The sequence below is a fragment of the Gymnogyps californianus genome, chromosome 24 (assembly GCF_018139145.2).
Source record: "Gymnogyps californianus isolate 813 chromosome 24, ASM1813914v2, whole genome shotgun sequence".
Taxonomy (NCBI): domain Eukaryota; kingdom Metazoa; phylum Chordata; class Aves; order Accipitriformes; family Cathartidae; genus Gymnogyps; species Gymnogyps californianus.
In genome coordinates this window covers 2,133,946-2,157,378 of record NC_059494.1, presented here as the reverse complement: position 1 = coordinate 2,157,378, position 23,433 = coordinate 2,133,946, and the positions used below count along the sequence as shown (strand labels likewise).

Below are 23,433 nucleotides of genomic sequence, written 5' to 3'. Positions count from 1 at the left end.
GGGCGAAGTTCTCTTCTAGAATTTTACTACATTATTAAGTGGACAATGTTGGCTTTAATGCATATTAAAAAAATAATTGGCTTAATGGAGACTTGAAAACACTTAGAAAATACCATCAAAATTACCATATAGAATTGGAATTTTTGGTTTTCTATTTCTATTAACATTGAGCAAAAAGTAAAATTACATATTGATGATAAATTATGTCGCCTACTGCCTTTCTTCTACAAAGTATTGAAGTAGTTACCTGAAATGTTGCCCTACTCAGTGATTTAAGTGGCAAGTATAATCAATCCTCCAGTGATGGACTAAATAGTACAGCCCCATGTTCGCTTAGATTATTGTTTGGTAAGCCCAGTGGGTTTTTATTTTTTTAATAAGCAAATGAAAGTTCTATAATTGATAGGTAATATAAAAATAAATATGGCATTAGACTGTTGCCTTATAAACTCGTTATGTTAGTGCTATTAACAAGTACACTGTTTGTAGAACTTGCAAAGGATGGGGTAGAGGAACAAAATCCTGAAAAGAGATTTTAGATTGGTTAGACTTACTTCCATTTTTCTAGACCTGTTGGAATTATCCTGCTAGGATAGTTGAGTAAAGGTGGCCTGTAACTGGTACCTTATATTTAAATTTGTCTAGCGCTATTCCAGATTTACTTCTCTTCAATCTCACTTGAAATAAGTACCATTAAATTGTGTATGTTATACTGGCACAATGAAACCACTGTCTCAAGGGTGCAAATTGTATATCACTACATCCTTTAACACACTAATCCCATGCAGCTGTTGCCCCACTCATGCCCACAGAATTAATATAGTCTAATGTTTTGAATAAAAGGTTAGAATCAAAAGCTTTGCATGTCTAACTTTTTTGACTGTTTTGTCTTGCCTAGCTTGCCTAACTCTGTGTTTGCATCTGTAAAACAGGAGTGTAGTGAAAAATAATGCTTTGCTGTGTTTTGTAGATGCTGATGACTGTACTTAGTAAATTTTAAGTGCTGTGAAAACGTATACTTGTGCTACAAAAGGCTTGTGAAAAGTAAAACATTTTAAGGCAAACAGGAAGGAGTCTGAATGTGAAGTCTAAAATTAGTTGATGTGCACCTAGTGCCAGCTTCTGCCTCCCACTTATTAAATTCTCTAACACACAGCTTTGTTTTTTCCCCATGCATTAGAGTGGAGCTTCGTATAAGAAAGGGTATTGAAAGAAATTGAGGTAACTTTGCAGAATTTCCATCTACAGAAAGAACTCAACAGTGGTGGTTAGGCTGCTGTTTTCCTGAGTTTGCTGTTTTGCATGCTGAGCAATATGGTTTCATTATTACCTTCTACTCTTGTATTTCTCCTTTTTCTTCCAGTATTCTCTGCACCTGAATTCAGGCGTGTGCTTCCTTGATGAGCCAAATTACATAGAATAAATATTTCAATTGCTTAAAAATTTTTCTAAATAATTAGAGATCATAAAATTAGAAGGAATCATTGTAATTGTCTGTTCAGACCACTTGACATAAATGAGAGGGTGGTACCTAATTAACTTTCCTAATTAAGAGGCACATCTGTAACTGGGGACTGGCCGATTTTCTAAAAAGAACTTTAGCAAACAGGCCTCATCGTTAGTGTCAGTTAAGTTTTTGCAATGTAGGGTAGCCTTCTGGTGACACTTATGTCTTATGTTAGTCTGAGTTTGTCTAGCTTTGAATTCCAGCCACTGGCTTGTGTTACAGCTTTGTCCTCCAGACTGGTGATTGTTAACAAACTCTAGTTCTCCATGCAAGGACTTAAACTGATATCAGTCTCTTCCATGTGTTTCTCATAGACAAAGCTTCTAGAGTATTTTGCTGTAAGGGGGTATTTTCTAACAGATTTTGTTGTTGTTGTTATCTCAGCTTCTTAACTGAATTTTGGATGTATTCTAGATGCAGTATTGGTCACGTAGCTTCTGAGTACAAGGGTAATATGGCTGCCTAACTAAATATTCATTTGATGTTTATCTGGGGATGACATTCACTATCATGCTTGTGGTGTTACATTAGAATAGCATGTTTAAATGATTACTCGCTATGGTTTTCAAGCCTATTTCAGGATAGCTCCCATTCTATCCCTCTGGTATGGATTGTTTCTTGGATAAATTTGAAGTTATATATCTATAAATTGAGCTGAAATTTGTTTAGCATTTGTTTTCTTGCTCCTGTACTACTGAACTATATAATTGATCTAGCTTTTTGATTACTTACTGCCTTCTCAATATCTCTATGATACATTCTTTATCAGTAACTCTTCTCTTTCTTTTAGAACCATCATGAAAATGTTTACTTTGATGCCAGGAATCCAACTTCACTAGAATCTAATCCTCCAGTTGCTTGATGATAACCTGTCCTTAGTTGAATACTGGGACTCATTAGGTAACCAATTTATAATCTGTTCAGTGTATGCTCTTTTGCTTTTATGTTCAAATTTGTGACTTGAACTACTGTTTAGTACGAAGTCAGATGTCTGTCTCTTTTAGAGCAGTATTATCAAATAAATTTGATACCCTTTCTAAGAAAATCACAAGTAGTTGGAGACCAGCAGGTTTTCCTCAAACCTCTGTTTGTAATGACTAGATATTCTCATTCTGATTCTCGGACAGAAGAATTTAAGCATCATGTTATTTCTTCTGGGACTCATGTAGTGCATTTTCAGGTAAATAAACTGTAGGTAACAAAAGCAGAGTTGGTTAAAAGGAATTAAAAGTAATTGGGTGCTACTCTTGCTTAAGTGACTTCTAGAATTTAATTTTTTTTTTCTTCTTAAAGCCTCATAATCAGTATTAAGTGATTCAAAGTAGCATATCTGTTTTAAGTTGTTGAGTGAAAGAGCAGTCTTAAAGCTCAATGCTGTTGAAAACAAGCAAGTACTGTCTGGATTTCATATCTGGTTAAAATGGGGCAGTGTTATGCTGACTGTCTTTCTGTTTACTGTTGATGTGACTGTGCATTGAAATCATGTTTCAGCAAGTTCTTTCTACTGTGGATTATCTTCCAAATCATTCCTGTAGAGCAATGGATGCCTGCTTGAACTTCCATCGAGTTGTATGATGACTGCATAATTTAGAAATCTGTATGTAGCATTAAGGTTGTTGTCTGCATGTTGCTTTGTCAGAAATCTGTCGTCTTCAGGATGAGAGGTCTTTCTCTTTCTAGTTTTTCAGTCATACACACCTGAGCAGACACTACCAGCTATCGCATTGCTGCTTGCTGTAATTGGCCTGGGTTTTTCACCGGTAGAGAAGAGGCCATTTGTGTTCCGGTTTCCTCTTTGGAAAGTGTGATATGGGAGTCTTGAGCAATGTACCAGATATATCTTGGTAGCTGACATGAGATGAGGTTAGGAAATGTATATGGTAAAAATCAGAGGTCAGCACCTTGGTTCAGCTCTTCTATGTGGGCAAAAAGTTGGCGCCACGTTTCTTAGGGTGCTCTTTTGGCAAAAGTGCTTACTGAGGGGACTTCCTCTATCATACCAGACTGTGTGTCTGAAACTAATTGCTGGGAAAAAAAAAGGAAGTCTGCACAAGACTGTCTCCCTTGAACTGCCTGGCTAACTTGAGAGAAAAATGGTCACTGTTGTTCTTTTTTGTCTGTGCTCCAGATTCATCTTCCCCATGAGCAGCAGTCGAGTGTAGATTCTACTATCAGTTAAGGTGTTTGAGCTTCTATAAGTTAAGAATGCTTTACACTTGCACAATTACTTCAAAGGTACTTCAGACTTATTAGCTACTGGTCAGTGATAATTATAGGAAGTGGAGAGGGGACTTTGAGCTCGCTGGTCCATCCTTCCGTATGACCAAGTTCTTGCAATAAGCTTTCCGTAATGAATGAAGAATGAAATTTAACGGGGCAAAAAAAAATATTCTCGGAGGGATCATACAGCTTGACCAGAGACGTGCTGTGGTTTGTCTTGCTGTCTGTGGCTTGCTCAGCCTTCCTTTTGATGAGTACCCACTAAAAATGATCCAGCTTGCATAACAATGTCTTCTGTAAGCTTACTATTCAGAGTTCCCTTAAAGCACAGTTCTCTACTCTGAGGCTATTCCTGAGGCAGAACTATGTCATATGTTTCTGTGAAGTGATTCATTACTTGCAGTGGAAGTGGCAGCTAAATGCTTCCAACTCTACTGATTTTAATTTGAAATGATTGTTCTCTGTGGCCTTATGCAAGTTCCTGTGCAGTTGTTTAGTGGCAAAAAGCAACTTCATTGGCACTTCTCTGCTTTTTTTCTTTTTTTTTTTTTTTTTAGTATCTATTCAGCATGTAAGTGTATAATTAGAACGCTTTGTTCTTGAAACAAAAATTGAACTGATATTCTGGGTATGAAGTTTTACAGTCTGTTAAAGCAAAGGGAGTACTTCATTGTCCTTGTCCTTTTACTACCCATTGATAAGCTAATAAACTGTTGAACTAAAGCAGTGTAAGCAAACCTAGTCCTGGTGATCTGAGTGTACTGAACTGCAGTTGAGAGAAAAATCACCGGCAAAAGCACAGAATGTTACTAAGTCTAGAGGCTTTTAGATGTGGCAGTAAGGAGGAGGTTGACTTCTGTGAATTTGATGTTAGGTTGAAGTTAGGTTGCTGGCCTGCATCAGGGGTGAAAGGAGGAAAAAGCAATCAGAATGAATGATTTTTGGAGACTTACGCATGAGGTTCCTAAAACCCAGTGAGGAAAGAGTTGATGTGATAGGTATAAAGGCTTGTGAATGAAGTGGGTTGTTTGGGATCTTGTTAGCTGAACGGAAAAGTAGTTGCAATAAGACTAATTTTACTTTGTTGCCTAAAATGGAAGATAAAAAGCATGTTCAAACCTTTCTGTAGCAAGGATGTGGTTCACTCAGGTGAAATTAGCAGTCTCTTGTCTGGGTAAATTATACATGTTCAAGAAATCACTATGGTGTGCAGGGTTAGAAGGAGTTGACAGCAGTATTTGCACTAGTCAGGTCTAGGCTCTGTTTCCTTAAAGCTGAGTGGGGGTAAATACTGTACCTATCTTGTGTCTTTCATGAAAAGAGGTCAGTTGGGGGAAATGAGAAAAATGTGTGGATTTCGGTGTCGGAACCATCTTCCTCCTTGCAGCTATGCACTGTTCCTTCTGCCATAGTTCATGGCTGCTCTGAACTGTCACTGCTGATTTACGAAGTGATCAAACCCTGTTTCTACCTCAAGCTGCTTGTGCAGCTTTAAGGGAGGATTTATGTGGGAGGATGAGTAAATGTTTGTGTAGCCATACAGTGAACCAGGTCAGGGAAATTATTTGGGTTAAAACTAACCTGGGGGAACAAGGAAGTTTTAATTTGGACATTTATCCCAGTTCAGTTTGCTTTGTGGCTGTATGAATGCTTGTGCTGCCGTAATGGGGAGGAAGGGATGGCATGGGAATAGAAGGAAAAGTGAAAAGAGGATAGATATTGTGGCAGCTATCCATTCCATGGGATAGACTAAGCAGACTGTTTGAAATAGTATCACTGATGTGCATAAATAGTGCATTTGTTCTTTAATAATTTGACTACTTAATAACTTTATTCTCATCCTCCAGAAAATAATACCTTGCCCTAATACCTCTTGTACACATTTTAACACCTGACTTTTTTCTTTCTTTCTTTTTTTTTTTTTTTTTTTTTTTTTTTAGACGATGGGCACTGCATATTAAGCAGGGGTGGAAGACTGAAGCCCGTTTGGGGACAGAATGAGTTTAAAAGATGCTGACAGTGCAGTTTGCCAGGCAAAGACAGCCTATAATCTTCATATTTACCCCCAACTCTCAACAGAAAGTGCTCCCTGCTGCAAAGTGACAGCAACCAAGGACAGCACATCTTCAGATGTCATCAAGGATGTGATCAATATCTTAAACTTGGATGTCTCAAAACATTACGTGCTCGTGGAAGTAAAAGAATCGGGTGGTGAAGAATGGGTACTTGATATAAATGATTCTCCTGTTCATAGGGTTTTACTTTGGCCTCGTCGTGCTCAGGATGAGCATCCACAAAAGGATGGGTACTACTTTCTTTTGCAAGAAAGGAACACTGATGGGACCATCAAATATGTCCAGATGCAATTGCTTTCCAAGGAGACAGATGCTCGGCGACTGGTCGAAAGGGGTTTTCTTCCGTGGCATCAGGAGGACTTCGATGACTTGTGCAATCTCCCCAACTTAACGGAGACAACACTCCTAGAGAATCTCAAATGCCGCTTTCTAAAACACAAAATTTATACTTACGCAGGAAGTATTCTGATTGCAATTAACCCCTTCAAGTTCCTGCCCATTTATAATCCTAAATATGTCAAGATGTATGAGAATCATCAGCTTGGGAAGTTGGAGCCTCATATTTTTGCCATTGCTGATGTGGCTTATCACACAATGCTTAAAAAACATGTTAATCAGTGCATAGTTATATCAGGTGAAAGTGGGTCTGGGAAAACTCAAAGCACAAACTTCTTAATTCACTGCCTCACGGCACTGAGCCAGAAAGGGTACGCAAGTGGTGTGGAGAGAACTATTCTAGGAGCTGGACCAGTTCTGGAGGTAAATTTATGCTAAAATTGCCTTCTATGAAAATTGTTTCTTGAAAACTTCAAATAACTGCTGTTCAATACTACTTTTGAGAGTCACCTACTTGGTTTAGGCTTTAAATATCACTGGGCTGCATTAGTGTTTGGCTGTGTTGCTTGACTGCTTCTAATTGATTTTCCTTAATTCATCCTTCCGTTCAGTTGACTTCCTGTTGCTTTTAATTTATATTTGACTTAACTTTCCACCACTAAACACTAATATTCTGGGACAGAGGTTACCTGTGTTTTCCATCTAAAAGTTTTGATGGCATTTGAATCAAATCATAAGTAAATGTTTTCATAAAAATATTGTTCCACTGAAACATTAACGGCTTAGTGTAATCGTGCCTTTGTGTGCAGGCATGTCCTGCAGCATTTTTATGAACTCGATTTTTGAGGGAGTTATTTCCTTTCTACAATTGTTTGTTTTGAAGAGAGCAACATTGTTAGTTGGGGAGAAAGTGTGAGTCGGTTTTGGCTTCTAACTGCTACAGCATTTCCAACAGAAAGCAAAACTAAACACGTGAGAAGGGGTACAGCTGGTCTGGCCTTAGGCAGTGGCAGGACAAACTTAAACTGGTCTTTTAGACTTCAGCCTCTCCCTTTTACTCTCTCATCTGAAAGGAAAAACCCTGAAAGCTTGGATGGGTGTAATGGTCACCCGTAATAAAGTCTTCAACAGCAAGGAGCTTGAATGTGGCCATTGTAATTTTTACGTTTAAATATTCTCAAATGTAACAACGCTTTCATTTAAAAACATTAAGCTTTTTTTTAAGCTTTTAGATAAAATGTGAAAAAGCAATGAAGTTAAACTTTAGAGTGTGCTACATTTATAAATGTGATTTGAAAGCTTTTCTGTAAAGAATGAGGAATATATGCAAGTTCTTTTTTTTGCCTTGCTTTCTGCTGCTTGAAAGAAGAAGTAAAATTGTTTGAGGTTTGTTGGTTGCTGGAGTTCAAGTTTGCAGTTCTAAACAGAAAACAGGAAGGGGTCACTGTGGAAAGCACTGTTTGATCAGCTGATCTTTCTGCCTTTGATAAAATTAACTGTTTCAGATCCTAGTCTACCAGACGTGATACGGCTGTGTTGAACCAGGTAGAGATGTAAAATCTTATGTTGTGGTTTGTCCATTGAATGAGAAATGCACATATCCCTAGATTCAAAATTAATAACTTTGCTGGAGTCACAGGTAGATGTTGTGTATGTCCAGGAGTGTTCATGAAGAGATATTTGTGATTTTCTACAGTAAGATTGGTTGTCATAAGCGCTGCAACTTCTTCAGACTTCCACTGAGCATTTAGTAATGCATATCATGAGAAAATAGTCTTGCTAGCTAGAAATATGATGACCGATTGAAAGCTTAGGTTGCAAACTTGCCAAATGGATTCTAACATGGCTGTTGGAGTACATATTGTCTAAAATGTGAGGCTCTTTTCTGAAATTCTCAGAGAAACTTCTTGCTCTACTTCTTTGAGGGTGTTTGTCAGTCACAAATTGATTCAGTGTAAACTTGTCCTCCCAAATATTGCAAAAGATAAAGGAGTTTATGACAACTAAATATAAAAAAATGTAGGAACATCTGAATCCTAAAACGTCTTTCAGAATTGAATACATGTTTTTGTGTTAAAAGTGTTATTTATTGACTTGAAATTATGGAGAAAGAAACCCTTTAGAAACTTGCAGAGGCTAAGATTTGTCCAGGCTGAAATAAATCACTGGGATACCTGTGATTTTGGCACAACTCTATTTAAGGTAATATACTTTTCTGTTTACATAACTTCAGTGCACATCAGAAAGTGATGCTATAGTAGGTTTAGAACATGGGGAAGTAAAATCAAGCTATCCAACTTTGGATACAGGAGAGTGGATTCAGCTGACAGTGAAGCTTCCATGTTTCCCAATATGGATGCTTTTGTGCAATTCCAGTCACTAAGCATAATTTAAAAAAAACCAAGTCAAATCTTGGTCTCGGGGAGGAATGCACGGAAAGCTTACTTTGCTTTGTGGAAGTTAAACTGACAACAAACTCTTCTGCTAGAGTTGGTCACTTCTAAATCCAACTGTGGTGACTCATTTGGGTTTTTACTTAAGGGAACTGAAGTGGTAACAAGGGAATTTTTCTTAAATGGATATTTCAGGGGAGTTTTTGCATGAACGGTTTTGTAGTGTGCCTACACTATTTGAGAACGTTCTGTTTAATTTTGAAGTTTTATTTTGAGTCCTCATGAAAGATGAAAATGTACTCTTGACTGAAGTCTGTTTCCCTGACTTTTATGATGTAGAAGTTGGTTACATTTTGGCTCAGAACTTCCCCTTTTTAGTGACCTCTTATTTTCCTGACACCTAAGTACAATGTGTCTGTTTATAGGCTGAGCTTTTGTAGAAGTTCAAGAAGTTAAAGGAAACATTTCTAGCACAGAGAGGTGAGCGCTAATAGTGTGTTATGAACGTGGATTTATAATTTTATCATTGCATACTCAGTGAACTTGGAAACATATTTTTTACTAAATCCTGTTTCTGTGTTGGCTAACTAATCTCTGTTCAAATCCGTAAGTAATTTGAAGATAAACTATTGTTAATATTTTGGCTCCTTGTTCACAATTTCTAGACTTCAAAGAGTGGAGTTATAGCTGTACCATGAAAGGAGATTTGACCTTAAATGTTGCTTGATAGTACCTTCTCAAACATCTGAGAAAAGAAATACATGATACTGAGACAGTGTAGTTAAAAATTAAATATGGTACTAGTACAATTGCTGTCACATGCGCTAGTGAAAGGAAAGCTGGTCATGGGTTAGTCTCTGATCCTCAGATCCTTCTTGCTCAAACTTGGCACCAGAGTCTGAGCTGTTTATAAGATGCCTTGTTGGGGATCTAATAAGCAGAGGTAACTTGCACTACTTCTGATTACGTTTGGCACTGCTTGCAGCTTTCTAGAGAAAAAGAATCTGAAAGGCTGGCTGCTTCCATGGGACAGTGATGCTTCAGCACAGCCTAAAGCTGTTTTTTGTGCTGGTTTTTAACAGTTCATGAGACATACAGTTGCCTTAGCTGTACAGGAATTGCTCTCAGGTTTTGTTTTTTTTTTTTAAATTGTTTCTCCAGGCTAACGTAGATCATCTCTAGTGAATAGCAGTTTCTTTAAAACTGGTAGGAAGATAAAGATAGGCTCTGTTTTAAGATACTCCTGACTTTTTCATCCTCTTCTAAATTTAGTGATTAAAGTATAGTTCCCTGACTTGGAGTTTTGCCTTCTTGTATTGACTGTTAAGTTCAGTTTACTTACGGTTGAAGTCCTAAGAAGGAATTTACATTTGGGAACTATTATTTGGGTCAAATTGGGAATAGTGCATCAAACCTTTGTTTATTTTATAGAGTCTTGAATGCGAGAATTAACCCTTTCCATACACACTTGAGAAGTTTCCAAGAAATTTGTGTTTTCCTTTCATTGGGGAAAAATGTCTTAAAATGCATGTTTTGGATATAAAATGCACAGTGTGCGATCTAAGACTCTGAATTTATTTTGGAGACCTAAAGTTAACTTATCAGATTCTTCAAGCCAATTAATTTAGTAAAATGGCAGAAAATTGAGCGAGGGGATGGGAGCATGTGGCAAGGGACATAGTAAGAGGGAATTGGAGCTTCCTCTTCTGGCAGCAAAGCTCCTGTTGGCTTGCTGTCTGTTGTTAAATTGTAACCCTTAGTATCCTGGGTTTATTACAAAAGTTATTTTCTTAGTGTGCTGAAAGTTCATTTCCCTCTGAAATGGAAGCTGAGGAGAAGTGGGACAGATGGAAACACTGGGTTTGTCATAACTTTTTCATGAATTATTTTGAAAAGCATTGCTTATTTCCATTTGGATATGTTCTTGAAGATTTCTTAATGGCACTGAACCATTCTTTGAAAAGAATTAAGGCCCGAATAAAATGGGAAGTCGAACAGGAAGCATTCATTAACTGGTATTCTAAAGAAAGTGTTTGTAAATATGAATTAATGTTGACAGCACAATCAGGTGGGTGGGGGGGATGAGATTTTCTAGAACTCAGCATATTAAAAAGCTTGTTAAATTTCATTGTAGAAAGTAAACTTTTATGTTTTACCATTCTATGGAAAACAGAGTAAAGCAATTTGTTGTCAGCTCTGTTTTCTTTATTATAGTCCTATTGTGCTTGTGGTTTTGGTATAAGATGGACTTAATCTGAGTGGTGCTTCAACTCTGGTTTTCATTTGTATTTGCCATAAAAGTCTGCATATATATTTAGTGGGTGTAGTCTGTTCTATTTAAGGGAAAGTAGTTGTTTTGAGGCTATTATCTGCATGTGTTTGTTTTAAGAATCATAATCAGAGGAGGAATGGAACTTCCTTTTTCCATTTGGTTGGACGTTACTAGGTTTTTTTGGTGGAAATGTGTTGTTGCATACTTTTCCCTGCTGCACACATCTCTTGGGGAAAAAATCACCATGTCCTTTATACAGTCTTATCATGTGGATTGCTTAGACTTCCCCAGGACATCATACAGCATGCAGAGTTGCAAAATTACCTTGAACACTGCAACTTCTATGTTAATGAGTGGATATTTTGCAGCGTGTTTGTGAAGACCACTACTAAACTGAGTTCAGCTCTGAAGCAGTCATTTCCTCTTCCAGGGTGTGTAACTTGAGTCTTCGATGTCATTTGGCACATTAAAAGATTGGTCTGTGCAGTGGTGGTTCTGCCATGGATTCGAGTGGTTTACATAGAAACTCTGATAGCTTTTTCAGATTTTGGCAATTCTTATGAAAGAATTAAATGAGATTTTTAGTTGTGTTCCTGAGATAGATGATAGGAGCATGTGTGTGGTTTGGGGTTTTCTTTTTACAGCAAATAACAGGAGAATTTGGCATTGTTCCGAATACTTTTAAAGCTGTCACTGTTGTAGGAGTTTTCAGTAGCAGAATCCAGTTTATGCCTCTTGCATTCCAAGGTAAGAGGATGGGTTGGATGACTTCCTGACTCCCAGAATAGGCTATCCCAACTCTGATTCCTGCTGGCCTTGGTCTGCTATTTTTGACTCACCCTCTTTTTATATAGCTGGTGTTCTGCATTGGAGAGATTTAGTTTTAGTTTTTCATTTTTATCTGACTTCTCATGGACTTACAAGGGAAAACAGTAAATGGGTTTGATTATATAAATGATTATTTCTCTTCAGCTGAAATTGTCTCTTGTCCCATCGCATCTTCTGAATTTCTTTTGTAAAGGCGTAGGTGGCTCTCTGTAAAGGCAAATCAGGAAGATATTTCAGTTGAATTTGAGCTATGTATAGAGTACCTGGCTAGAATTATCTGTGAAAGATGCTTTCCGTGCAGAGCAATGGCTAGGTAATACGGGAGCTTAATTCTTATCTGCAATCCTTTTTTTGTAGGATAAAGCTACAGTAGGTTAAAGGTATCTAACTGCTAAATACCAAAATACTTAACATTTCAAATTGTTGCACCTCTCTGATTTTAGTCAGGAATGTCACTTCTTATGTAGTTAACTTGTCAAAGTATATTGAAGAATATGCTAGCAGTGATTAGAGTTTAAAGTTAAATGTTACCAAAAAAGAAATTCCCCACCCGAAATGTTAAGCGACTTGGAATGTTCTTTAAAAAGTTGTAGATGTTAAAGGCTCTTATGAGAAAACCATTCAGTACATGAAAACTTTCCTAAAAACTGATAATATTAGATCAGCTTTTAAGAATTTGCTGTATGCTTTGACTAAATACCAGACATATGAGATCATAAGAGCCTTTAGTTTTAAACTGTATTCATTGCTTACATGAGTAATCACTAAGAAAAGTTTTTCAGGAAGCCTGGGTTATGGGATTTCTTAACTCTATAATGCCAAAATATTTATTATTAAAAAATAGTGTGGCAAACTTAGCTATACTGTGTTTTGGTTTCTTGAATATAACTAGTAAACTGATAGTTAACTGGTGGCTTAAGTTAGAAAACTTTTTAGAAAGAAGTTTTTCCAGAATCAATTTGCAAGTCCACTCTTCTGCAGCCTGGCAAAGTTCACTACAACAGATTTCTTAATACACTAAATGGGAAGTTGGATGGTGTTCTTCAGAGAGCCACAGTTGAGCCACTGTTGGTGGGAGAGGAACAGGTTTTTTTGATTTACGAAGCAGGCAATTTGCTGTGCTGATGTTACTGGACTTCCACTTTTGGTTTGGTGTTGTTTGGCAACTGTAAGAGTTGACCTGGATTTTATGCATACATTAATAAGCATGTGTATGCAAAATGGGCTCTAAAAAAAAAAATCTGGGCGATAACTTGTTGGATAGTAGCTACAAAAAGATGCTGATGACTGGTCAATGCTTGCTTTGAAAAATCTGAGTGGGGATGCTGTTTGCATTATAACACATGTAGTATAGTGTCTAGAAATGAGAAGGCTGAACTCAGCCTCCGTCATCTATAAGCACTGCTGGAGACAAATCCTCTCTGTTTAGAAACCCGTTGACTTTTCTGAAGTTACAGCAGAATCACCCTGTGGGTTTTCACCCTGCACAGGAAGAGCTCCTTTAGCTTATTCCTTTAGGTCAGAAATAATGGTTGTCTGAAGAATTATAGATGTTTTCTCAGTTTATAAGAAGTTTCTCGGATTCTCTGAACGCTATGCAGCTACATGTAGAAATCTACATGTAAGAGAGCTTTGAGAACCTATTTTGGAAATGGTGATCCAGGTGTCACACTGCAGCGCAGCTGCAACCCTTAAGGTAGTTTGAAAAAAAAAAACCAAACAAAAAAAGAAAAGAGGAGAAGGGAAGAGTTTCAATATACAAACAATATGACTGTCATGAAAACAGTACTCCCCTGGGATGTACACCATAATTGGGCAGTTTTATGTATAAACAGTTTAGTTCTATGTTGTGTACAGTATGCACACGTCCATCACTCACCGGATGCGTGCGTGTGGAGGAAGAGGGTGGCATTTTTGTGAAGTCATTCCACGAATGTTCTGTATTAGGGGAGGCGGATTTCCTAATGGAGGCCTTAATTGCTTGGAGCTTTAAGAGGAAATACCTGTGGCAGGAATTGCTGGTGATAGTCTACACCAAGCAGTGTATTTTTCCAAACAATTGCATTTTATACAGAGTTTCTTCTCTATATGCTGGATTGCTTCCTGCATGTTAGAAGGATGACAGGGTTCTCTTAAGCTAAGAACACATAGTTAAGAGTTGCTGAAGTTAAGGACATTCCCAATAACTACTTCTACTGGACGTTTAGATGTAGTAAGTTATCTTTATAGTTCTTAAGTGTGGCTCTTGCAGAGGATATTTTGTGTTATGTGTGTACTAGCAACTATCAGAGGGCTCATGATACAGGCAGAAATATTAAAGATGCACAATTAGGATTTGTGCTATACCTGTTTTTCCCCTTTCCTAACACCTCATAATGAAACTACATTTTTCAGTGTTGCGTAGCAGAGTTAGCTGGCCTATGAGTATGACGTGGTTTTGTAAACCAAAGTTTTTCTGTTTGTCTTTTTCCTGTTTTTTGAATACACAACTTTGAAAATTCATGGGCTAACTTTATAAATGAGATCTTAATGTTCTGTTCTCACTTAAAGAAAAATTGTATTTATTGTGAAATTTTTGAGTGGGAGCAATATGTTAGGGAATAGGATGTAGTTTGTGGCTTTTCTATGGGAGAGGCAATTTCATGGTAATTGTGCTGTCGTCTTCCTACTGATTATTCTCTCTAAGGTCATAATTGTTAGTGAGTAAGGCTGATGTGCACTCTCTAGCTGTGATTACCTTTCCTGTACTCTTAGAAATATCTAAATTTATTATTCCACTCCCTCAGTCCCTCAAATATTATTGCATGGGGCAAATAATGAACGTATATAGATATGTGAGGAACAGTGGAGGCTTCCTAAGCTGCCTTTTTGGTATCTGTATGCTGCCATTTCCATAGTATTTCGAGTGTATACTGCAAGCTAACAGGAGGCTGAACAATGAACAGAAGAGCTTGAAAAGCTATGTGTTGGCATATTTCGTTTAATTGAAAATTAACTCATTTTGCTTTATTACAGGCATTTGGAAATGCAAAAACAGCACATAACAATAACTCCAGTCGTTTTGGAAAGTTTATTCAAGTCAACTATTTAGAGAATGGTATTGTCCGAGGGTAAGTCCAGTATGAGGTTCTTCTGGGGTTGATCTCTGTGCCTTTAGGAATTGGTGAAGACTCTGTTGTATATAAAATGCTGCCTTGCTGAGGCTCTTCTCATGTGAGAATAGCTTGCCACTGTGGAGTTTTCAAGACTCTCTGACTGAGCTTTGTGGCATGATCAGGTGATGCATAATATTCTTACCTTGCTGTACAGCCGTATCAGGTTAAGAATTTGACTGGTCCTGCATCTTTACCTTCATGCTAAATGAAGGCTTTTTTCATAACACCCATTGTCCTCTTCATTTTGCAGTTAAAAACGGAAGATCTGAATTTTTTAAGAGGAGTTGGAGAGAAATAAAATAGATTTGAGGAAGCCATTTTAAAGAAACAAATTAAACACCACTTAGAGAGATAAAGACGACTATAAAATTATGATTTTACTTGACTTAATTGAAATTATGTGCTTCTATCTGAAGGCCAAACGTGACATATTCTATACCTACACTTGTTTTTTTAAATATGATAGTCACAGCTGAGCCTTAGAATTCTATTTATATTTTTCACTCTGTAGTAGATGCTATAATATCATATTACTATAGTCCCTCAATATTAATCAAAGATTATGCTTCGCTCTTCTTTAGTAGTAGGCACTTTCACTTCAAGTGGAGAATTTTGTCCAAAAATTTTCTGTGATATTAGTAATTTGTGTGCAAATACTTGTGTAGTTACTTGTCTCACATCATGCCATAAAATAATTTCTTTCAGATCTTGCTTTGTAAAATGCATCTTAAATTTTTCACACTTGTATCTGCAAAATTCGCAGCAGTATGTCACACGTCAAGATGTACCTGTGCTAGTTTAGGTGCAGTGCCATAACACATAATATTGGTATGGAATTCTGCCTGAAGCTTGCTGCACTATGGAATGTCACTAGCTATCACTGACTTTTGTGCTCCAGTGTGTCTTTCATTTGGGTCGTCTTTGTGTTTGCAGTTTACAAAATGGCAATAACATAAATGACTGCGAACTCTGTACCACATTTGCTTTGAGTGTTATTCTGAATGAAGTAGGCATCTTTGCAGATGAAGTTACACTAGCTCAGGAGATTGGTACAATTTGAATATATTTGTTTTGTCTTCAGCATGAGAAAAAGCTGCTCAAACTTTGGCCTCATTCATTGTATCCCATGTCAAGGAGTTTAGATTATCATTTAGGAGATTACTTTGTCAAACTGTAAGGGGTCTTCTGTCTGTCTGGCTTCCATTTTAGGCTGATGTATATACTGTTGTAAAAATCTAGCAAATTTATTAGATTGAGAATCAGACAGTAATCCAGTATATTTTTGGGGTCTTGTAGCCTTTGCATTCCTTGTCAGATAACTGTTAATCTCAGAGTAGATAACATATTGTTAGCGCTCTGCCTATCTTGTTTCTGCTTACAGTTTTTCATCAGCACTTCTCTAGCTTCGTCTGCCTCTCTCCAGTTATGTCTACTAAAACCAAGCACTGAAGATAGGTGTTTCTTAGGTATTTCTCTTTCTTCCAATTACAATATAGTGCATACGGAAGTTTTTGTTTTAGATTTAAGATAGTGACTAAGCTATTCTCTTGTATATTTTAGTGCAGATTTCATTGTTTGAACTCTTGGCAGTTGCTGTCTGATGTTTTGTGAGATCTTTTCTTTTGCCCTCATGCTTTTTTCATTTTTTGCGGCTCTTTAGGGCTGTTGTTGAAAAATACCTGCTTGAAAAATCTCGTCTGGTTTCTCAAGAAAAAGATGAAAGGTAAGAGATTAGTACAGTTTACTAACACAATTATAATCAGTGCAAGAGTTTAAAAGCATCTAAAGTATACAGAATAAAAGGAAAATCATTATATTTTCATGAAAGATAAATGTATTGGCTTTGTAGGAACTACCATGTCTTTTATTATTTGCTACTTGGAGTCAATGAGGAAGAGCGTAAAGAATTTCACCTCAAGCAACCTGAAGACTATTTCTACCTCAATCAGGTAATCTGTGACAGGGATTTACCAATGCATCATTAAGTGTTTTCTGTCTGTTGTGTTAAAGGTGAAAGAAAGCAGAACAGATTATACTTGTTTTCTTGTGATGTTTGGGCTTCGTTCTTTGCCTTTAATTATGGATCTCTCTTCACAGCATAACTTGAAAATTGAAGATGGGGAAGATCTCCAACATGACTTTGAAAGATTAAAACAAGCCATGGAGATGGTTGGCTTCCTTTCAGAAACAAAAAAACAGTAAGTAGAATCCTTTAAGCTTTCGTTACTGATAGCTAGTTAATGTTCATGAATTGCAATAAGCTGTATATGTGTTGGGATCACATTTAGTCCAGTAGGAAGCAAGGAGAACTGAGTATTTGAGGGCTTACAGACAAATTCTTGAAGTAGAATTAAGTTTGCTAACCTGTTATAATGAACTCATAAGAAATATTCTTATAAAATTCAATTTTTCTTCCTTAGGATTTTTTCAATACTTTCAGCTATTCTTTATTTGGGTAACGTTACATACAAGAAGAAAGCTACAGGTCGTGATGAAGGGTTGGAAGTAGGACCTCCTGAAGTGTTGGACATTCTTTCCCAGCTTTTGAAAGTAGAGTATTTCTCTTTAGCTCTAATGTTTGATACAGCTTTTTGTCATGCTCTGCCTCAGCATTTTACTTGAATATCTTGTTGCCCAGTTTGCTATATCTAGATCTGGTTTATGGTGCTTCCACAACGTTTATCTTATGGGAGGGGAAATGGATGAAATTGGTGAAATTATTTGGGTTAGGGATGGAATATAGCCCATAGCATGGAAATAGAATTTGTTTACTCACTAATCCTAGAGGTGAGCAGGAATAAATTTAGTGGAGTTGTGTTCTTCGCCACCATAGGGAAACATCTGAACGAATCTAAGCTGAGAATAATTTAAAGAAGTTGAAGAACTTGTAAAGCTATTGATGAATAATAAACGTAGCTGTTGTCAATGAGCTTGGGCTTCTCTGAGGAAATTGTATGTCCACTGTTGCTATCAAATTACTCGTTGGGGATTCTGAGGCTGACAGTAACTCTTGTTCTTGCTTGTTTTGAAGGTTAAACGAGAAATTCTAGTAGAAGTGCTAACAAAAAGAAAAACTGTGACTGCTAATGATAAGCTTATTTTGCCATATAGTCTCAATGAGGTGAGTAAAAGCACACTAGTAGAATGATTTTAAATAACTGAAACTTGCTTTTTTGGATAAAAAAGCTAATATGGTACGCTTTCACATTTAGTGAGGGATGTTTGGAAAGTTAGAAGTTAGCATTAAAGGAAAATTTTGTTTTTATTTGTCTCTGCTAGGTTTGTAACGTTTGAGTGACACTGGTCTGAAATAGAAATGCTTTTTTAAACAAAGTTCTGACCATTGTTTCATCTGCAGGCAATAACAGCTCGTGATTCAATGGCAAAGTCCTTATACAGTGCTCTGTTTGATTGGATTGTTCTGCGAATTAATCATGCGCTCCTTAATAAGAAGGACATGGAGGAATCTGTTACAGTAAGCTTCTCAGAAAAACAAGTCTTTGTAGACAGTTGTGTATTTAGAACTAACAGACAATGCTATAGATGACATGTTCAGATATCTGGGATAAATTTTGAGTCTTCTGAAGTCCATGGTAAATTTCTTGGTAGTATTTAATCATCTCTGTTTTCACAATAGACATAACTGTTAAATATTCAAAAGCTATTAGCATACACTACAGTGCTTTTTGTAATGGTTAGCTGTTGTGGGTTAAGTCACTGTATGACCGATTGCTTAACTAGATTTCTACATCTTCTTTTAGTGTTTGTCCATTGGTGTACTTGATATTTTTGGATTTGAAGACTTTGAAACCAACAGTTTTGAACAGTTCTGTATAAATTATGCAAATGAGCAGCTTCAGTATTATTTCAATCAGCATATTTTCAAATTGGAACAGGTAAGAAATTAGAGTTGCTGAAACAAACTTTTTTGTATCAAGTGCTCATATGTTATGCAAACTTAGCCACTATTCTGCAAAACCCCATGGCATAATTTTTATAATTGCTTGAATATATTTCCAAAAGTCTTATTTTTTAATTTCTTGTTTTATTATTGCTTGTTATTGTTTGAAGGTTGTAGCTTTGCTGTATTTAGTGCTCTACATATACTAATGATAGCGGGGTCTTTCTTCAGAGGGCTAGCATTAAGTTTCTGCTTGACTGCAAGAAACTAAGACAACATTCAGGCACTCCCAGACAGAAGTCAGATGAAACTGTAAACTTTGAGATTGAAAGTCTGTAGGTGGGGTGTTTGTTTCAGGGTTTTTTTGTTGGGTTTTTGGGGGTTTTTTTAATGGTAGATGAGGTGTTTGTTTCAGGTTTTTGTTTTATTTTAATGGTAGGGAAACAGTTTCTCTTATTTTTGTCAGTTTGTACATATTTAATAACCAGTCTTTGCTGCTTCTTCCACCTGACTACATTTAGGGGATACAACTGTATGTTGATATTGGCAGTAGTTCTGAAATCCTGATATTACTGGTGTATGTTGATTTAATTGTTCACAGATGGTATCATCATCTTACAGAGTGCTTTGAGTGCTGCAAGAGCTAACAGATCCTGTTTCTAGACTGAGGTTTGGGGGTTTTTTTGCTCTAGACTTGGATTTTTTCTGGTTTGTGCTGAAGCACTGTTCTCAGGTCACCCTGCTGAAAGAGAGAAGTCATTCTGTAGTATGTGGTATTTTGTCAACAACTTGTAGATAACTTTAAACAAGCATTTTAAAGAGAAGAAAATTACCAAACGTACAAACTTCGTATGTAAATATAATGTTGAGGTCCCTGTTTTGTAATTTATGACAGAAGTGGCTATCCAGGCTAACTAGAGTAAATAGTTACATTGTTTTCTTTTTTCTAATGCCATTTTTCCAAATAAGCTTAATCCTTGAATGACCCATTTCCTGTATCTCTTGCAGCATGAGGGCCCTCAGGGGGGATGTCAATATCTTTTTAAAGAAAGGCTTTTTTGTCTGTGCAAAATGGCATTTCAGTTCTGTAATGTGGCATGCACACTGAGCAGCCTGTCATTAGGCAGACTGAATTCTACCTACTTAAAAATAATCCATTTCTTATCATTGTCATATGGAACAGTGAGAGGTGCTCTTTGTCTTTTGTTAAACATAAAACTAATTTAGCTAATTTTCTGTGCAATATCTTTTTTTATGATAGTACCATATCATTAGGGTTTTTTTCTGTGGGCATTTACAGCATTAAGAAAAACTGATATTTTAGTTCCATATCTTAATGTGAAGCTTGTCCTGTCAAGCATTTGATGCATTGTCATCAGCAGAAGACCTTCGTATTCTCTTGTCAGAGAGCTCCAAATTTTCTGAACCTAAGCGATATACGTTGTTTCCTTAGGGAAGTTCTGGTGTTAATGTTGTGTAGGGCTTAACTACCTGTTTTGAAACTTCTGTTATTTTGTCTGACAGAGCAATTTGGAAATTCTGGAACTTGATATTAAATATTTGTCGTTTCCCTTAATACAAGAACTATGGAAGAGAAAAATAGACTTAAATTCCTCCAATATATGTCTACCTAGGGTTTTTAATATAACGATGTAGATGTAATGTCTAACTCCAAGTTAGTGCTGATTGCTGGGAAGGGACAGCAAAACATTCTTTTCACTGTTTTGGTTTTCAGATAGTTTTACCCCAAGCATCTGCTGTTCAGTGACTTGCCTAGGTGGACCTTTGATCTGACCCAATATGCCTGCTGTTCTGTTCTTATTTATAAATATTTTCCTTATTTTTGTTTCTGCTGCCTGAACTAACAAACTCAACTTGCCATAGCTGTTCAAGGATGTCTTTTAAGCACTTAGACCACAGGACATTAAAGGTCAGGGCACTGTACTGATGAGGGAATTTTCTTGAGCTACACAGGAGGAATATAAGAGTGAAGGGATCACTTGGCACAATATTGACTATACTGATAATGTGGCCTGCATTCACTTAATCAGCAAGAAGCCCACTGGCCTCTTCTATCTTCTGGATGAAGAAAGCAAGTAAGCAACAAACGTCTTCTGAAAAAAAAAAATGTGTGGCAGGGAGGAGGGAAGGACTGTGAAAGGGAACAGAAATACAGCACTTTAAAAAGGAGAGGAATGTTGTGGGAAGCAAAGGGTCATCTTATGACTATGATCTACACTCTAGTTTGCTTCTAATGACTCCAACATGGTGGTGATATAAATTGATGCTAAAATTGAACTTTGGCTTAAAAAAACTTAGAAACTTTCACTTCTGTATTTTACCGTGGAATTACAATTAAAGTAAAATGCATGTATGTAAGTCTTTGGAACATTAAGTAGCAAATGTGGTAAATAGTTAATGTGGTGCTAACTAAACTTGACTGGTGAAGTGGGAGGAAGCATTGATGTACACTTGAAACCTCAGAATATTCTGCTGTGTGTGGAGCTGTTTGGTTTTGGTCCAGAAATTAAGCCCACCTCTAAGATTCAAAGCAGGTGTAAGTCTCAATTAAAGTGTAGAGATCTTGGACAATACAATAGTTTCCACAAGGATCAGTAGGTGTTCTTCACTGTCGCCTTGCACCTCAATAAACGTACCTGTATTTGAAAAATAGCTGACCTCTTTTGCTTTGTATTCTAGTTTTCCACATGCCACCAACCAAACTCTACTTGCAAAATTCAAACAGCAGCATGAGGAGAACAAGTTTTTTGTTGGAACCCCAGTGATGGAGCCTGCTTTTATTATTCGACACTTTGCTGGGAAAGTTAAATACCAGATAAAAGTAGGTGATAGATCCGATGGCCACAAAAAAAAATTCCTTGCCTTTCTGATAGTTTTTGTCCGGGTGTAGAAAACTTGCTGGGAATGGGCTGGATCAGATATGTCCTCAGATGTACTTTAGATTTTTTTTTTTTTTTTTTTTTTTGGTGGTGGTGTAGACTGGACGATAATGTTCACTATAGTGAGAACTATTTAGAATAATTAATTATTCTGAATAGTGGTTAATACCTTGGGTCAAAACACAGCTTTCCTGAGAGATTGTGGTTCAATGTGCCTGTTTTGCAGGATTTCAGAGAGAAAAATATGGATTACATGAGACCAGATATTGTTGCTTTACTACGAAGCAGTGACAGTGCTTACGTTCGGGAGCTGATAGGAATGGACCCTGTAGCTGTGTTCCGTTGGGCAGTTCTGCGAGCAGCTATTCGAGCAATGGCCGTCTTTGCAGAAGCTGGACGCCAGAGAGCTCAGAAGACTGCAGGTATGGTATGAAAAATGCTCTGGAAACACTTTCAAATACTGTACAATTAGTTAGTGCTTGTTGACAGAACTAGTTTACAGCAAAATGTTATTATCCAGATGTGATCTTGGTTTGGTACTAAGGACAGAGCTGATTTGTGAAAATGGCTTAACATTCACACACCAAAGAGATTGTCACTTTTATCTGAGATCATTCAGATTTCTTCCTCCAATAAGTGCACCATTTCCAGCAGGCTGTGCCACATTTGAAGTCCTGTTTGTAAAAGCTGGGGAAGATATTACTAGATCTGGTATGCATGCTCGTCTTATCACTGGTTTTGATCTTCTCAGACCTTCCTGAAGTTTCAAATGAGTATTCAGGATTAAATACCAATTTTGAAAAGCTTTTCTGAGCAGTAGGGAGTTTGAGAAACAAAGTGGTCTAGCTTGATAGCTAAAGTACTAGACAAAAGCTCCAGGCCCTTGTGTACGTATTTTGCTTGTTACAGTTGGTGGGTTTTGGTTTGGTTTTTTTTTTCCTGTTATGCTCATATCTTTGTCAAAATTCAACTTGTTGATTATTTCGTAACAGGAGTGGTACGTCAAGGACCCAGAGTTCCCCTTGGAGAACTCCAGAGATCAAATACACCAGTAGAAAAAGTTTATCGGTGAGAAACACATACTTAACCTGTATCAGGGAAAAGACCTGGATTGCTGAGTTGCATTTTCGTATATCAAATGTCAACTATATCTTTCCACAAGGATAGCAAGTTTTATTTCTTCTATCTTGTTGTGTTTGGCCTTTTTTAATACTATCAAAACAATACTCTAGCTTGTTTTATGTAGGACCCAGTACTACCAAATGTTAGTGACATAGCCTCAGTTCCGTTTACTACTGGGCGTTTGAGTTCTCTGTCTGTGCTTTGTATATGTTGCTTTTAGCATTGTGTGTTCCTCTGCAGCCAGTCTGTGTCACTGAAGGATTCGTAGGAGTGCTCATGGTTTTTTGCAGCCTTATGACGTGGTTAGGAGGCAGGGCAAGTCCTACAGAACTGCCTCCACGCGTTGCTCTGTATAGGCATATTTGCCTTTCTATGGAGTATTTAGGTTTTATACATGTTCCTTTTGCAGCTGCTCAATGCTTGATTTCTCATTTGATTGTTCTGAGGATTTCGATATAAATGCTTTTGAAGACATCATTTCTTTTTATGAAAACAAGAAGTAAGTAGAAATAGGCCTGCACTTAACGGCCAGGGAGGCACATTCCTGGACAGATTGACCTTCTGAGCATGCTCTGTGTAAAAGTGAAGCCATGAAGCACACATAAAGTAGTGACTTCATGCTGCTTCATTATTACTTCATCCCGGACAGTCTCTGTCACTTGTGGCAACTAAGAACTAAAGATACAATTCGGGTGAAAGGATTGGTTGTAGCATAACATATCTG

At 37.1% G+C, this 23,433-nt stretch overlaps 1 protein-coding gene across 1 annotated transcript in view; it reads left to right on the top strand.

The window, feature by feature from the left end:
• The first annotated feature begins 2,386 nt into the window (after positions 1-2,386).
• The window catches only part of MYO9B (myosin IXB), a 38,782-nt gene continuing 17,735 nt past the window's right edge, over positions 2,387-23,433 (top strand). The window contains exons 1-15 of the mRNA XM_050910425.1: positions 2,387-2,407; positions 5,668-6,561; positions 14,647-14,741; positions 16,447-16,509; positions 16,636-16,735; positions 16,884-16,984; positions 17,207-17,336; positions 17,818-17,907; positions 18,145-18,261; positions 18,548-18,682; positions 20,662-20,783; positions 21,388-21,529; positions 21,814-22,009; positions 22,580-22,655; positions 23,119-23,208. Of these exons, the coding sequence (XP_050766382.1) occupies positions 5,725-6,561; positions 14,647-14,741; positions 16,447-16,509; positions 16,636-16,735; positions 16,884-16,984; positions 17,207-17,336; positions 17,818-17,907; positions 18,145-18,261; positions 18,548-18,682; positions 20,662-20,783; positions 21,388-21,529; positions 21,814-22,009; positions 22,580-22,655; positions 23,119-23,208 (2,294 nt within the window). The 5' untranslated portion in view covers positions 2,387-2,407; positions 5,668-5,724. The remainder of the gene's footprint in view (positions 2,408-5,667; positions 6,562-14,646; positions 14,742-16,446; positions 16,510-16,635; positions 16,736-16,883; positions 16,985-17,206; positions 17,337-17,817; positions 17,908-18,144; positions 18,262-18,547; positions 18,683-20,661; positions 20,784-21,387; positions 21,530-21,813; positions 22,010-22,579; positions 22,656-23,118; positions 23,209-23,433) is intronic.